The 16,125-nt window shown below is 41.6% G+C and overlaps 1 protein-coding gene across 18 annotated transcripts in view; it reads right to left on the minus strand.

Annotated features, from left to right (window-relative positions):
- Positions 1–16,125, minus strand: part of WDFY3 (WD repeat and FYVE domain containing 3) — a 307,477-nt gene that overhangs the window by 181,226 nt on the left and 110,126 nt on the right. For all 18 annotated transcript variants that reach the window (XM_070047898.2, XM_089303127.1, XM_017347436.4 and 15 more), the window contains one exon: positions 7,756–7,966. In XM_070047898.2, the coding sequence (XP_069903999.1) occupies positions 7,756–7,935 (180 nt within the window). In that variant the 5' untranslated portion in view covers positions 7,936–7,966. The remainder of the gene's footprint in view (positions 1–7,755; positions 7,967–16,125) is intronic.

Here is a 16,125-nt window from a genome sequence, read left to right on the forward strand (position 1 = left end):
CTCGTTCATTCCCCAAATGCCTGCATGGCTGGGACTGGGCCAGGCTGAAACTGGGAGTCAGCAACACAATCCAGGTCTCAAACATGGGCTCGTCAGTTATTAAGATGCATTTTATTCCTAAGAGTTATTAAGATAATTGTATAAAATAAATATATTTTTCTTGAATGGTATAAAGATATGGTTATTCAAGTAGTCTGCAATGCTAGGTACATAGTACACCGTTGAAAATGCAACTATCTTTTCACCTAAATCATGATATTCATTTATTGCCTTACTTCTGTAAAGAAATTTCTTTTCAAAAGATAAAACCTAAGATTTGAACCAAAGGGATCACATAAACAAGAATAGTGTCTGCAAATACTAGCTGATAGAATCAAAAAGGGAGAAAATGATCCAACATGGGAAGTGAGATACACAGCAGACCCATAGAATGGCAAATGTCCTAACAGCACTCTGGCCTCATAATCAGCCCTTAAGGCATGTGGATCCGGCTGAAATGCCCATGAGAGTATTTCAGGCATGGAAAGCCAAGACACTCTGGGGGAAAAAAAAAAAAAAAACCTAAATGAAAGATCTCCACGAGTGAGATCCCAGTGGAAAGAATGGGTCATCAAAGAAGGAGGTACCGGAGGTACCTTTCTCTGAAGGGAGGAGAAAACTTCCACTTGGACCATGGCCTTGTCTAAACATGATCAGAGTCGGTGAACTCAGGGGGCTTCCATAGCCTTGGCAGCTCATGACAAGAGCCTAGGGTGATTACTGATGCCATAAACAATAGTGTCAATTTGTTAAGTCAACAGCAGGAGTCACTGTGCACTTACTCCTCATGTAGGATCTTTGTCCTTAGTGTGCTGTACATTGAGATCTAATGCTATAACTAGTACTCAAACAGTATTTTTCACTTTATGCTTCTGTGTGGGAGCAAACTGTTGAAATCTTTACTTAATGTATGCTAAACTGATCTTCTGTATATAAAGAGAATCGAAAATGAATCTTGATGTGAATGGAAGGGGAGAGGGAGTGGATAAGGGGAGGGTTGTGGGTTGGAGGGACGTTATGGGGGGGAAGCCATTGTAATCAATATTCTGTACTTTGGAAATTTATATTCATTAAATAAAAGTTAAAAAAAATAAAAAAAATAAAAAAAAACCTAAGATTTGCTTGAATTGACCAAACCACAAGCAATACTACAGAAAAAAACTGGCTCATTTGGAATGAACACACAATGCTTCTTTGACATAAAAATTAGTCTAGTAAACCATTACTATTGATTGATTCATTGATCCATTCGCTCACAAATATTTACTGATCTCCTACTAGATATGAGGCAATGTTCTAAGAGTTGAGACTACAAAGATACACAAACATAATTACAGTACTGGTGGAGTTTACATTTTCATACAGAAGACAAATTGTAAACAAATTAATTAAAAATCAAAATTATGTTAATATGGTGATGTGTTAGGAAGGATGGAAAATAGGTAATGGAAACAGAAGGCCTGGGATGTGGGCAGAAGGCTGTCAGGAAAGAGACTTTCTAGGGAAAGGACACGAATACTAATGGATGATACTGAATGAAGAGAAAAACCGACAACTTAAAGAAGTAAGGGAAGTAGGTTCCAGACAGTAAAGAGCTGAGCTGTACAAAGATTTCAAAGTAAGAATGAGACTGTGCTGCCAGAGGAATTAAAAAGAGACTGGTGAAAGCTCCTTGCTAAAGCACCTGCAAAAGCAGAAGATGACCGAGAACATGGCCCAAATACTTAGCCCCTGCCACCCACGGGGGAGACTCCATGGAGTTCCTTGACCCAGTCCTGACAGTTGTGGCCATTTGGGAGTGAACCAGCAGATGGAAGATCTCTCTCTCTTTCTTCCCTCCCTTTTTCTCTCTGTCACTTGGCCTTTCAAATAAATAAATATTTATTATCATTATTATCTTTTAAGAGGCTGGTAGGCTGGTGGGGCTTAGCAGTTAAGATGGGACTTGGACATCCACAGTCCAAAAAGGAGTTTTGGAATTCCAGCTCAACTCTTTATTTATTTATTTTTTCCAGATTTATTTATTTATTTGAAAGTCATAGTTACAGAGAGCAGGAACGACAGAAAGAGAGACAGAACTTCCATTCTCTAGTTCACTCCAGAGATGGCTGCAGCCTGGCCCAAGCCAGGAGGCAGGAGCTTCAGCTAGGTCTCCCATGTGGGTAGCAGGGGCCCAAGGATCTGGGCCATCTTCCTTTGCTTTTTCCCTGAGCTATTAACAGGGAGCTGGATTGGAAGTGGAGCAGCCAGGGAATCCATCACCCATATGGGATGTGGGCTTCCCAAATGGCAGCTTTACCTACCACCAGCTCAGCTCTTGATTCCAGCTTCCTTCTTGCTAATTTGTGCCCCCTAGAGGAGGGAGAGAGGACAGCAGGTGACAGTTCAAGCAATTGGGCCTCTGTAACCCAAGGGGGAGACCTGGATTGACTCCTCAGCTGCCAGCTTTAGCACGTTCAGACAATGTGGGCATCTGAGGAATGCATCAGACAATGCAAGCTTTCTTGTTCTTTCTCCATCTCTCTGCCTCTCAAGTAAATAAATTATTTAAAACACATAAAAAAAGGCTAGCAATGTTGGAACATTTTATAAGAGGAAAAAGGATACAATATAAGAATGGAGCATGAGAAACAAACCGTGAGTCTGACGTATACATATTGAATGTATAAGGTAGCAAGGAAAAAGTGTATATTTTGTAATTGACTTCAACAATTCAAATGAATTCAATAAAAATAACAATAATTACAATAGGATGAGCATTTACAGTGTGCCTGTACCCATTCAAATACTTGCTATGTCATTTAAAGCTCATAAACTCCTAGAAAGTATGTGTAATTCATATTCTCTTTTTATAGATAAAGAAGTTACAGGAGGTGGGAGTTAACTTAAACCAGGAGATGGTAAAGTTAAGAATTTAAAACTAGGTCTGTCTGATTCCAAGCTTAGCTGGGATTTTATAAGTGGAATTGTTGTTTCCTAAATATATGTAATATCTAAAATTAAGTTAAAAAGTACCAATCTTCATTAGTTCTTAATTTGCCGCAAACAGCAACATTAAATTAACAAAGAAGATATGATCACATTATTGCACCATATGTGAACTAATTCTACTCCTTCTACCTCACCAGGCCAGCAAAACCTCAGGCCCAACAAATCAAGCATCTCCCTCTTCTACTTCAACTCACAGGCTTGTGTGGACAGGATCAGTACAAATTTATCAACTCCAACTTTCACTGGCCTCCAATGCTAATGAATTCTTTTATTGCTCCTCCTCTCAACTTTTTCTCCCCATCACAATTTCCTTAAGTCCTCTTGCTCAATTTATTTGCTACAAAATATCAAGGACACATCTGTTGATGAAATGGAAATTAGGATCAGCATGCAAGAAGATCTTATTCAATATCTACCATAACTGCAACACTCAGTAAAATCTGTCTCTCTGCTGGATATACTGAGCATCTATCTCCTGTTCAATGCTTGCCCATCCTCTTGTAATTTTACTCATAGCCCCTCTTTCCTCAAACAATTTCATTCTCCTGAAAATTTACATGGTTCTCCTTCTATAAGCTTCTCCTCTTGTTTTGAGATTGCCTGAACCTCTCTCTCCTTCTTGTCTTTTTCAAGCAAAATACTGGAAACATATAAACAAAACCTTCCTCATTGCCAAGTTCACTGCTGCTACAGTTTAGATACGGATTGTGCTCAGAAGGCTTGTGTGCTAGCAGTTGGGTCCTCAGTGTGGAGTTGTTGAAGTGATGGACTCTTTAAGAGATCCTGGGCTCCAAGGCCCCAAGGCAGGTAATTCAACTATGAGGCTGCACCCTCACTAATGGATTATCAGGAATGGGTCTGCTCTTGTGCGACTGTTTCAGTTTTTTTTTTTTTTTTTAAGATGTATTTATTTATTTGAAAGTCAGAGTTACAGAAACAGATAGGCCTTCATCCACTGGTTCACTCCAAGATGGCAGCAATGGCCAGGGCTGAGCCAGACTGAAGCCAGGAGCCAGGCACTTCATATGGGTCTTCTACATGGTTGGCAAGGGCCCAAACACTTGGGCCATCCTCTGATGCTTTTCTCAGGCACATTAGCAGGGAGCTGAATCAGAAGTGGAGCAGCCAGGGCACAAACTGGAGTCCATTTGGAACACAGGCATTGCAAGCAGCATCTTTACCTACTAGGCCACAACGCTGTCCCTCTGTTACTTTTTAATAGAGCAGGTTGTTGTAAAGCTAGGCCACTGCATAGGCTTGGCAGCCTTCTGTGCATAGCTCCTTCTCCTCCCCTTCTACTTCCACTTCCCTGCCACACCATGATGCAGCAAGGGGGCCCTCTCCAGGACCATGTTGTTGGGCTTTCCAATCTGTAAAACCGTGAGCTAAGTAAGTCTCTTTTTTTACAAAGCATTCAGCCTCAGCTATTCTGTTAGGATAATACAAAATGGACTAAGATAACCTCTATCAATGACTTTTGTTTCTTTATTTCATATTTCCTAAAGCCTACCGTATGCTTACTATTTCTTCTCATCTCCTATTCACTCCTCAACTCACTGCTTTCTGATTCCACCATTCTAGTGGAAAATCCCATGAATGTTTTTCGGTCCTCACCTCACTGGGTCTCACGACTGTATATGACAGCATTGACTGCCCCCCTCCTAGATACTTCCATCCCTTGAGTTCTCTAATACCACCCTCCCCTGACACGTTTTGTACTATCACTGACCAACTCCTGTTGGTATTCTCGGGAGGGTCCTCTGCTCTGATTATAGAAACTCACATTCTCCATGGTGCATGCTTTAGTCTGCTGCTCTTCTTATTTGGCAATGTGAGTGATCTCTCATTCCCTTTCCACATGTTCAACTACCACTTTTCTGTCAGTGGATCTCCCCCAAATACATAACCAGACCTGTTCCTCACCTGAGCTGCTAACCACCTGTTGAATACCATCACTGAGGGAGCTCATAAATAGTTAGACTCAATACTCCAATCTGAATCTGTCCCTGCATCTTTCTTTCTCAGCTACTGGTGGAAACAATTTCTAAATAACAAAGAGCAAAAGATGAGGCTAGAAAATTTCAAACAGGAAGATAACTAGAGACAGAGAGAACACGGAGACCAAGTAGACTAAGGGGAAAGAGTGAGCCAGAGATATGGGGGACAGAGACACACAATCAAGTGTAGAGACAGATCTGGGGAGGGGATTTGCAGGGGAATGAAAAAATAAATAAATAAAAGAGGGGGAGATAGAAAGGGAGAGAAAAACAGAAATGAAGGCATAGGGAGAGAGCTGGAAGAATGGGACAAGAAAGAGACAGAAACAAGGGAGGGAGAGACGATAGGAGGAAAAGGATGAGTCAAGGCAAGGGAGAGAATGAGGACAGAGACAAAGAAGGGGGTGGGGCACTGTGGTGCAGTGGGTACATCCACTGTCTGCAGTGCTGGCATCCCATATGAGCACTGACTCAAGTCCTGGCTGCTCCACTTCTGATTCAGCTCTCTGCAATGGCCTGGGAAAGCAGTAGAAGATGGCCCAAGTCCTTGGGCCCCTGAACCGATGTGGGAAACCTAGACGAAGCTCCTGGCTCCTGGCTTCAGATTGGTGCAGCTCTACTCATTGCAGCCATCCTGGAGTGAATCAGCAGATGGAAGATCTCTCTCTGCCTCTGCCTCTCTGTAGCTCTGCCTTTCAAATAAATAAATAAATTTAAAAAAAAAAAAAAAGAGAGAGAGAGAGAGGCAAAGAAGGAAGAGGAAAGGGAGAGGAAAGATAAGGCATGAGGAAGGTGGGGAGACAAGGAGAGAGTGAAAGAGAGGAGAGAGTGCATTCTAAAATAGTTTTAAGTCTTGGGAAAACAAGTTCTATAATAAGAAGAAAATAATGATGGTATATCAAAAAGTTCATATCAGAACAGTTTTTACACTAGTCAGTAGACATCAAACCTTGAACACTGTTTACATAAATGGCATAACTACATGTAATGGATAAGGAGGGTAGTATGTATCGGCGAATGTATGTGTGTTATGGTTTGGAGGGACAGGAAGTAATGCCTCAGTAGGAAGTCAGTTAAACTGACTGATCAAGAAACAGTGGTAAAGTACATTCTTTAAAAGCCTTGAATGGCTGTAGCAATCTGGGAGTGCGAGGGCATCTCTAAGCCTGTGGAGGGTGAGCATTTGGTGGAATGGTTACGACACCACTCAGGACTCACATACCCCACATCACAGTGCCTGGCCAAATCCCACTCATTGTGCTTCCCATCCAGTTTCCTGTTAATGTGTCCCTTGGAAGGAAACTCAAGTGCCTGGGTCCCTGCCACCCACATTAGAGTACTGAATTAAATTACTGGTTCCTGGCTTTGGCCTGGCCTGGCCCAATTCTGGCTGCAGTAGGCATTTGGGGAGTGAACAGATCAAAGATCTTCCTCTGTCTGTCTGTCTCTCTTTCTCTCTGACTCTGTCATTCAAATAAAATGAAAATAAATAAATATAAATTTATATTCCTCTGAAACTATTTGACTTATTTTTTAAAAATCGATTTATTTATTTGAAAGTCAGAATTACAGAGAAATAAGGAAAGAGAGAGAGGTTCCATCCACTGGTTCACTCTCCAGATGGCCACAACAGCAGAGGCTTGGCTAGGCTGAAGCTAGGAGCCATGAGCTTTTTCCAGGTGGGTGGCATGGGGCCCAAACACTTGAGCCATTTTCTGCTGTTTTTCCCAGGACATTAGCAGGGAAGTAGATCAGAAGTGGAGCAGCCAGGACTCAAATTGGCACCCACATGGGATCCTGGCATTGCAGCTTTACCTATTACACCCCAACACTGGCCCTCACTACTTGATTTTTAACAACTGTACTTGTAAACCTTTGATAAATATGATGATTATTTTAAAGTTTGCCACGTGTAATTAACAAAATACTTCACATTTTATGTAGACTCTGTAGCCTGCAACTACCCTCTTACAGACTCTCCAATAAACAAACTACAAAACAAATTGTGATGGTAGTAAAGTGTACATAGGGTCTTGGAGAATTACATTCTAATGCAAAAAGAAAAAAAACATCAATTCAAAATATACCAGAAAGCGCCAGCACTTTTAGGCTAAGTTCTTATAGGTGACATCAGCATCCCAAATGAGCATCAATTCAAGATCCTGCTGTTCCACTTTCAATGCAGCTCCATGCTAATGAGCCTAGGAAAGCAGTGGAAGATGACCTAGGTGTTTGGGCCCCTGCACTCAATGGGAGACCCAAAAGAACCTCCTGGCTCTTGGCCTTAGCACAGCACAACCCCAGCCATTGTAGCCACTTGGCCAGTGAACCAGAGGACAGAACATCTCTCTTTATCTGTCTTTCCTTATCTCTCTTTAACTCTTTCAAATAATTAAATAAATATTTTTTTAAAAAATAACAGAAATAATACAAATGGTAATTTACAATCTATTCCTCTTTCCCAAATCAACCATTCCTGGAACATTTTACAAAATGCTTACAGTCTCCCTTTAATTGTTAGAACTAAAGGAAGACTCTGTAAATGTAGTCCAATCTGACCAGGTTCCATGTCAAGTCACATTACTGCATAGCAAAGGAACGAACACATAAAACTTCCTAAAAACTAACTCATCCTATTATTTTTCCTACCTGTGCCTTTCCATTAACCTTAAGATTCCTGTAGTATCATCGTGTCCTGGAAGGCATGTGATTGGCACCCGGGACTTACCCTGTTGAACACTGGCAACATCATGTACAGTTTCTCTTCTTGTTCCTTCTGAGTCATGTGCCGGGGAGGATGGCACAGCTCCGTGAAGAGGCGGCGGAGGTGCATCAGTCCCAAGGCGTTGTCTTGAGGACTGCATTCCTCCTGCCGGGGGCGCCCCATGATCCTCTTCACCATGTTCATTTTGGCTGGTTGGTGATAAACACTTCCGATTCTGTAGGAAGACAGCAATGTATGAACAGTCAAAATGTCATCATTTGGACCATGTCAATATGCATGTAAGAGCTAAGAAAACTGAAAAACAGAAAATTCTAAAACATTTCTTCCTACTACTTTGAACAGAACACATAAAGAAAAAGGTAAGTTAAATGATAAATCTACCCAAATGTCAAATTATTAATCATGGTACTCAAAGTTACTACTGGCTTTACCACAATTTGCAAGAAATGTAAAACACTGGAGCCAGCGCTGTGGCACAGCGGGTTACAGCCCTGCCCTAAAGCACCGGCATCCTATATGGGCACCAATTCTAGTCACCGCTGCTCCTCTTTCAATCCAGCTCTCTGCAGTGGCCTGGGAAAGAAGCAGAATATGGCCCAAGTCCTTGTGCCCCTGCACCCACGTGGGAGACTGGGAAGAAATTCCTGGCTCCTGGCTTCGGATTGTCATAGCTCCGGCCATTGTGGCCATCGTGGGAGTAAACCAGGGGATGGAAGACCTCTCTCTCTCTCTCTCTCTGCCTCTCATCTCTCTGTATAACTCTGACTTTCAAATAAATAAATAAATCTTTTAATAAAAAATATTCATCCACGTTGTTGCAAATAACAGGTATTTCCTTCTTTTTAAAGGTCGAGTGATATTCCACTGTGCATATATACACATCTCATTTTCTTTATTCATTCATCTCTCAAAGGACATTTAGACTGATCCTGTCTTGACTACTGTGAATGAAGCTGCAGGAGCATGGCAGTGCACATGTTTCTTCCAGACACTGATTTCCTTTCTTTGGATACACACTAAGTGGGACTGCTGCATCCTAAGGTAGATCTATTTGTAACTTTTTCAGGAAAGCCTGTATTGTCTTCCTAATGGCTATTCTAATTTACATTCCCACCAACATTTTAAAAAGAGTCCCTTTATTCTACAACCTGGCCAATACTTATCTTTTGTCTTTCTGATAACTGCTATTCTAACAAGCTTCAGGTAGTATCTCCTAGTGATTTGAATTTGCATCTCCTTAATGTTTAATGATGTTGAGCATTTTTTCGCATACCTGTTGGACATTCCTATGTCTTTTCTGGAGAAACATCTATTTAGGTTCTTTACCCATTTTTTAAAAACAATTTTTTGTCAAAGGTTTATTTACTGGCAGGCAGAATTACAGAGAAAGAGGAGGAGGGGAAGGAAAAGAAAGATCTTCTGTCCCCTGCATACAACAGCCAGGTCTTGGCCAGGGTGAAGCCAGGAGCCAGGAACTCCATTCGGGTCTTTGACATGGGTGGTAGAAACCCAAGAATTTGAGCTGTCATCTGTTGTTTACCCAAGAACATGAGCAGAGAGCTGAACTGGAAGAGGAGCAGCAGGGACTTGTGCTCCAATATAGGACAGCATAGTAAGCAGTGGCTTAACCTGCTGGCCCCGTTGCCCATTTTCTAGTTGTGCTAATTGGGCTTTCGGTATGTGTCATATGAGTCTATAATATATTCTGGATATTAACTTCTTATTAGATATATAGTATGCAAACTTTTTCTCTGTCAGTAGGTTGCTTTTTCATGTTCTTGCTTTCTTTGCTGTGCAGAAGCTTTTTAGTTCAATGTGGTTCCATTTGTTAAGTTTTGCCTTTGTTGCCAGAACTGTTATATATTTCTGTTAGCCGTCACAAAACACACCAAACACGGGAGAAAGGGAAAGAGTTTATTGGGGAAAACCCAGCAGATTGGAGGGAAGGGGCGAAGAAAGAAAACAGAGATGGAGACTGTAAGAGAGAGAGAGAGAGGAGAGAGAAGAGAGATGAGAGGGGGAGAGAGCAGAGAGGAGCCAAGAGAGCCACATGTTCAGGAACAGGTCCTTTTAAAACTTTGCCCAAGGGTGGGCAGGGAAGCAGGAGCAGCAAATCCCATTAGGATGGGGGTGGAGCTTGACAACAGCGGTTGGGCCACGTGGCCACCTGGCTTCCAGCAATGGTGGTGGGGGTTAGAGCTTGCGATGTAAATCAGGGTGTAGATCGCGCCATAGGTAAAACTCCGCCAGTTTCCTAACAAGAACTTCTGATGTTATTTCCAAAAATCATTGTCTATATCGACCTCAAGGTTTTTGTCCTAGGTTTTCTTCTGCTAATCATTTGGTTTTAAGTCTTGTGTTTAAGTCCTTAATCTATTTTGAGTTGAATTTTACACCAAAAGGCCCAAGTTCACTCTTCTGCATGTGGATATCAAACTTTGCCAACACCATTTTTTTGAAGATTTATTTTATTTATTTGAAAGACAGAATTATGGGGGTAGAGACGGTGGGGAGGGGAGAGAGAGAGAGAGAGATCTTCCATCTCCTGGCTCATACCATAATGGCCAGGGCTCAGCCATGCCGAAGCCAATAGCTGGATCTGGATCCCCCACATCCTCTGTTGCTTTCCCAGACATATTAGCATTGAGCTGAATCAGAAGAAGGGCAGCTGGGACTCAAACCAGTGCCCATATGTGATGCTGGCTTTGTAGGCAGCAGCTTACCAGCTATGTCACTCCAGCACCTGAATACCATTTATGACAATGAGAACAAACTGTTTCTAAAAAAAAAGCATGAAAAGCATTCAAAAGCAACACATACTAAGGCTTATCTGAGAGTGGCCTGAAGGATCAATTAATTTTATCTAATTTTATCTTGGGTGATTGTGCACAAAGAACCTGTTCTGTCTTAGCCATCAACAACCTTCAGCAATCATGTGTACTGTACTGACATATTTCTTATCTATTTCCAGAAATATCTTCCCTGGAATTAACTGGTAATCCTCTTTTTAGTAGCCTCTTTTTCAGAGACAATACCTTACCTGAAGGTGCTTGAAGTCAATCATAGTCTAAAGAAAGTAATCTTCAACCAATGAGATATTCATGCCCCTGCATACTTAACGCCTGCTTATTGGGCCAATCAGCGTCTTCTCAGAGTGTGATTACATAAATTTTGACTAATGTGACCACTTTGGAATACTTCTCAAGACTCACTATAAGTTAATGCACTTGTACAGTGTCCCAGGCCTAGGTCACTAATATTCTGCCCTAAATAAACCTTATATTAACCTTTTTTAGATCCAGTTTATTTCTGTTGACAACAGAGATTATCTTTCCTTTCTTTCAATATGTTCTTTTCAGCCTTGTTGAAGATCAGTTGACTGTAAATGCATGCATTTATTTCTAGGCATTTTCTTCCTTTATATTGGTCTATATGTCTGTTTTATGTGAGTACCTCACTGTTAAGATTACTATAGCTTCATAACATATTTTATCATGCCTCCAGATTTATTCTTATTCAAGACTGGTGTGGGGCCAGCGCTGTGGCACAGTGGGTAAAGCTGCTGCCTGCAGTGCTGGCATCCCATATGAGCGCCAGTTCAAGTCCTGGCTGCTTCACTTCCAATCCAGCTCTCTGCTATGGCCTGGGAAAGCAGCAGAAGATGGCCCAAGTCCTTGGGCCCCTGCACCCACATGGGAGACCCAGAGGAATCTCCTGGCTTCTGGCTTTGGATTGGTGCAGACAATTGGGGAGTGAACCAGAGGATGGAAGACCTACCTCTGCCTTTCCTTCTCTCTCTATGTAACTCTTTCAAATAAATAAATAAATCATTACATTAAAAAAAAGAAGACTGGTGTGACCAGTTGGGTTTTTTGTGGTTCCACAAGCATTTGACCATCTCTTTAAAAAAAAAAAAATGTCACTGGGATTTTCATAGAGATTACAAAAAATTTGTAAATCAATTCAGGTAGCATGAACTTTTTTTTTTTTTTTTTCAGTTTACTTATTTACTTGCAATAAAGACAGAAGGCAAAAGGGAGATGGATAGATAGATGTCGCTCCCCCTCTTCATGGAGGAACGACACTAAACCCTGCCTAGGCTTCATATCCGAGTCACGGCACCATTATGTCGCTCCCCCTCTTCGTGGAGGAACGACACAGGACCCTGCGCTGTTCTTTCGTCTGCTCGGCCCTCCCCGGGTTTGCTGCTGGTTCTTCCCGGGTTGGCTACTATCCCTTCCACCTCCGTGGAAGGGCAGTTCCCCCTGGCCGCATTCCCCACTTCCGCAGGGGAGCGGCACACCGCCGGCCGGTTCTCTCGGGGGCTGCACGGGTTCCCTTAGATGTTCCCCATAGATGTTCCTGGTGCATGCCGTCTCTCTCCTCCTTTATAGTCCTCCTCCGCCAATCCCAACTCGGCTGCCCACACACCGAGTATGCTGCTCTCCTCCAATCAGGAGCAAGTCCTACAGTTTATTAGTTGAACTGGAGGCAGCTGTGCGGAAGCTGTTTACTTCTCTCCCAGCGCCATATTGTGGGAGAGCAGATGCATAGAATAAGTCTTAATTCGAGTAACTTAGTCTAGTCCGGGTTGCTCCCCACAGATAGACAACTACCATCTGCTTTCTAAATGGCTACAACATCTGGGGCTAGGCCAGGCACAGAGCCAGGAGCCAGAAATGCAATCCAGGTCTCCCACATGGGTAGCAATAATCCAATTACCAGGGTCTGATTGGCGAGAAGCTGGAATCAGAAGCCTGAGGTAGGAATCAAATCCAGACATTCCGATGTGGGCTATGGGCATCTTAACTGCTAGATTTAACACTTGCTCTCAGTTTGAACATTTTAACAATAATTTTACCCATCTATGAACCCAGGGTATCTTTCCATTTATTTGTGTCTTCTTTAATTTTCTTCATCAATGTTTTATAATTTTCAATATTCAAGTCTTTTACTTTTTGCTTGGATTTCTTCCTAAAACTTGTATTCTTTTTTTTTTTTTTAAGATTTATTTATGTATTCGAACGTCAGAGTTACACAGAGAGAAGAGAGGCAGAGAGAGAGAGAGAGCGGTCCATCCACTGGTTCACTCCCCAGATGGCCTCAGCAGTGCTGATCTGAAGCCAGGAGCTTCTACTGGGTCTCCCACGCAGGTGCAGGGGCCCAAGGACTTGGGCCACTGTCTACTGCTTTCCCAGTAGAGAGCTAGATTGGAAGTGGAGCAGGCAGGTCTCGAACCGGTGCCCATATGGAATGCCGGCACTTCAGGCCAGGGCAACAACACACTGCGTCACAGCGCCGGCCCCAAAACTTGTATTCTTTTTGTTGCTATTACACATGAGTTTGCTTCTACCTTTAAGGGAGAGATGCAAGGTAAGAACAACTCACTCAAAGTTGAACAGTGAAAGAGAACTTGGGTGAGAATCCAGATCTTCTAACTCCTAGTTAACTGCCCTTCACTGGCTTACTCATATTGATGTGTCTGTTTTAAATGACAAAGTCCTTAGAAACTGTGACTTTAGTTACCATGCTATTTACTTAGCATCAAGTAACAATTAGAATGTGAAAAGAAATCTTCTTGATTTTTCTGAAGATAAACTCATCAACTTTCATTTTAGTTAGAAAATACACACATGATCACATGACAAACATCTAACTAGACGCAATCAATTTATTACATAATAGTTATTTAATATTTATCAGATACAAAAGGATACATATCAATTAGCTAGAAGGGACAAACATTCTCTCCTTGACTACACTCTAATCAGGCTCTTTAGAACTATCTTATCAACTAGGCCTAATTCTTGAAAGAATTCTGCTATGTCAGTTTAATCAGAATCCCCACACCCTCTTTAATGCAACACCCTCAGTACCTGATTGAATCTCTCTCATTCCCTAGGTGACTGATGCCTATTATCCTGATTGCCTGCAGTAAAAATCCCATAAGAGGATACAGCCGGTTAAGCCACTTCTTGGGTCGCCCATAACCCACTACAGTCCCCGCTTCCAACCTACCTCCCTGTTTTGTTTCATTTATTTTACAGATTTATTTTATTTATTTGAAAGGTAGAGTTACAGAGAGAGCGAGAGAGAGAAATCTTCCACCCACTGGTTCACTCCCCAAAGGGCCAGAACAGCCAGGGCTGGGCCAGGCTGAAGCCAGGAGCCAGGAGCTTCTTCCAGGTCTCCCACGTGGGCGCAGTTGAGCCATCTCTGCTGCTTTCCCAGGAGCATTTAGCAGTGCCACCTCCCTGTTAATACGCCTGGGAGACCAAGCCCTGAGTATTGCTTGCATCTGGGGACTGAACCTGTGGATGGAAGATACTGCTCTTTATCTCTCTCACACTCTACCTTCCAAAGAAAAAAAACAAAAAACCAAACCCAGAGTTCTATTAGGTTTATCCAGAATTCTATTTCACCCTGATGCTTCTTCCTAGTGATTTCCATCCACTGACCCCCAAGCTGCTTCTTGGCTATTAAGTTCCCACTAGTGTTTGGTGTATCAGCAGCTGAGCTGAGCCCAGTCTGTATCCTCCAAGGTCAAAGTCCAAGGCAATGATCTCTACACCTACCATGATGGTTCTAAATAATGTCTGCCTTATGGTTCTTTTTTAAAATTATTTTATTAATATAAGGAGAAATGATGATTTCAAGTAGTTCATAGATAGAACTGTAAGAATATAATGATACTTCCCTTCCTCCTTCCTTTTTTTGCCTTTTCATATTTCAACAAATGTCAAAATGAATAAATTTTCTTTAATAAGAGCTCACTGGGATTACCGGTAGTTCACAATTATTCATGTAATCTCAATGATGGAGAAAAAAAATCAGATTCCTCCTTTTACTCCTGATTATCAAGAAACACTTAAACATTACATTTATGAATTATTGCTTTGTCTACAATTTTGTTGATATTTATAACATAATTCAGAAGAAGCACCATATCTAAAATACCTTTCAAAAATATGAAAAAGTAGAAAGAAATGTTGGTGTTGTGGTGTTATGGGGTGTCTCCTTCTCTCTCTTTCTGTAAGTAAGTGCAAGTACAGGGGCCGAAGCACATTAGCAGGGAGCTGGATTGGACGTGGGATGCTTGCACTGTAGGCTGGGGGCTTTAACCTACTGCATCAGCCCCAAAATAAATCTAAAAAAAAAAAAAAAAAAAAAAGTAGAAAGAGTAGGCACTCACCACTCAAATCTTCAGGTAGATAGTTAGGCATGAACAACTGGGGAGGAGCCACAGAACCCTCATTCAGGGGAGGAACCAGGGACCTGCTGTTTGCAAGGACCCACCCAAGACCACCCACTTTGCAGTTTAACTTGTGGTTAAAGAATCCTGATAAAAATAGGAGTTCAGCCAAACTAGAAACGTCTAGTTTGTATCCACATGTGCAGAGAGTTCAATTTAACTCCCAGATGTCAATCACAAATCCCAGTCATGAGTTACTCAGCCATATCACTAGTCAACTCCCCTCATACTTTAAAGATAGAAGTCCCTCACCAGGAAGAAAAGTCACCAGGTTTCCTCTCCTCTGGCCCCTTCTTCCCTTGGAACACATTTTACTTTACCATCCCTACAGGGGGTTGGTGCTCTCTCCACTGGCCAATTCTTCCCTTGGAATGCACTTCAATGAACTTTTGCTTTACTCTCTCAACTATAAGTCATTGCTTAGTTGGTGAAAAGGAACCCAGGCAAGCCAGCCACTGCTGGTGACAAACCTGTACAAACACACCTGTATAATCAAGTTAGGCACCCCAGGTGAAAGGTGAACAAACGCTGAATCTGTAAAATCTGTCCTCAGGAACTCTTTGTAAAGCATAAAAAACATTCATGTAAAGTGTCAGACACATTAATTACATTTTATGCTCTCTCTCGATCATAAACATTTGCTTCTTTTTTATTTAGTAAGTTAAGGAAGCAAGGAAAAGGAAATAGTATAAGCCCTTACAGTCCTATGTTTTAGAGAATTAAAAAGCAGTAAACAAAAAAAAACTAAGGGAAAATTTACTTCTCAGCTGAAAGTTCAGTGGATTTGCCAAGCAATATAATAGTAGAAATAGGCAAAATATAATGATGATGACAAAGTAAAGAATGATTTTGGGGATAATGTTAATAGACATTTTCTAAAATATTTATAAAGATTATTTTCTAATACATACTCTATTTTGTTTTACAAGAAAAAAGTGTGCTGCCAACAGGAGTTTATTTAAATAGCAATGGGATAATTACTACAATAAGCCCAGACAGTATTTCTTAACTTAATGTTAGTGCTTGAAAATCACTTTAAACTTCTCCACCCAAAATCCTTTCAATTGTTTTCTATTATTTAAATTACAGAAGGATCTAGACCAGGTAAGTTGCTGAAATTT

The sequence above is a fragment of the Oryctolagus cuniculus genome, chromosome 8 (assembly GCF_051225735.1).
Source record: "Oryctolagus cuniculus isolate XC-2025 breed Fujian yellow rabbit chromosome 8, ASM5122573v1, whole genome shotgun sequence".
Classification (NCBI taxonomy): Eukaryota; Metazoa; Chordata; class Mammalia; order Lagomorpha; family Leporidae; genus Oryctolagus; species Oryctolagus cuniculus.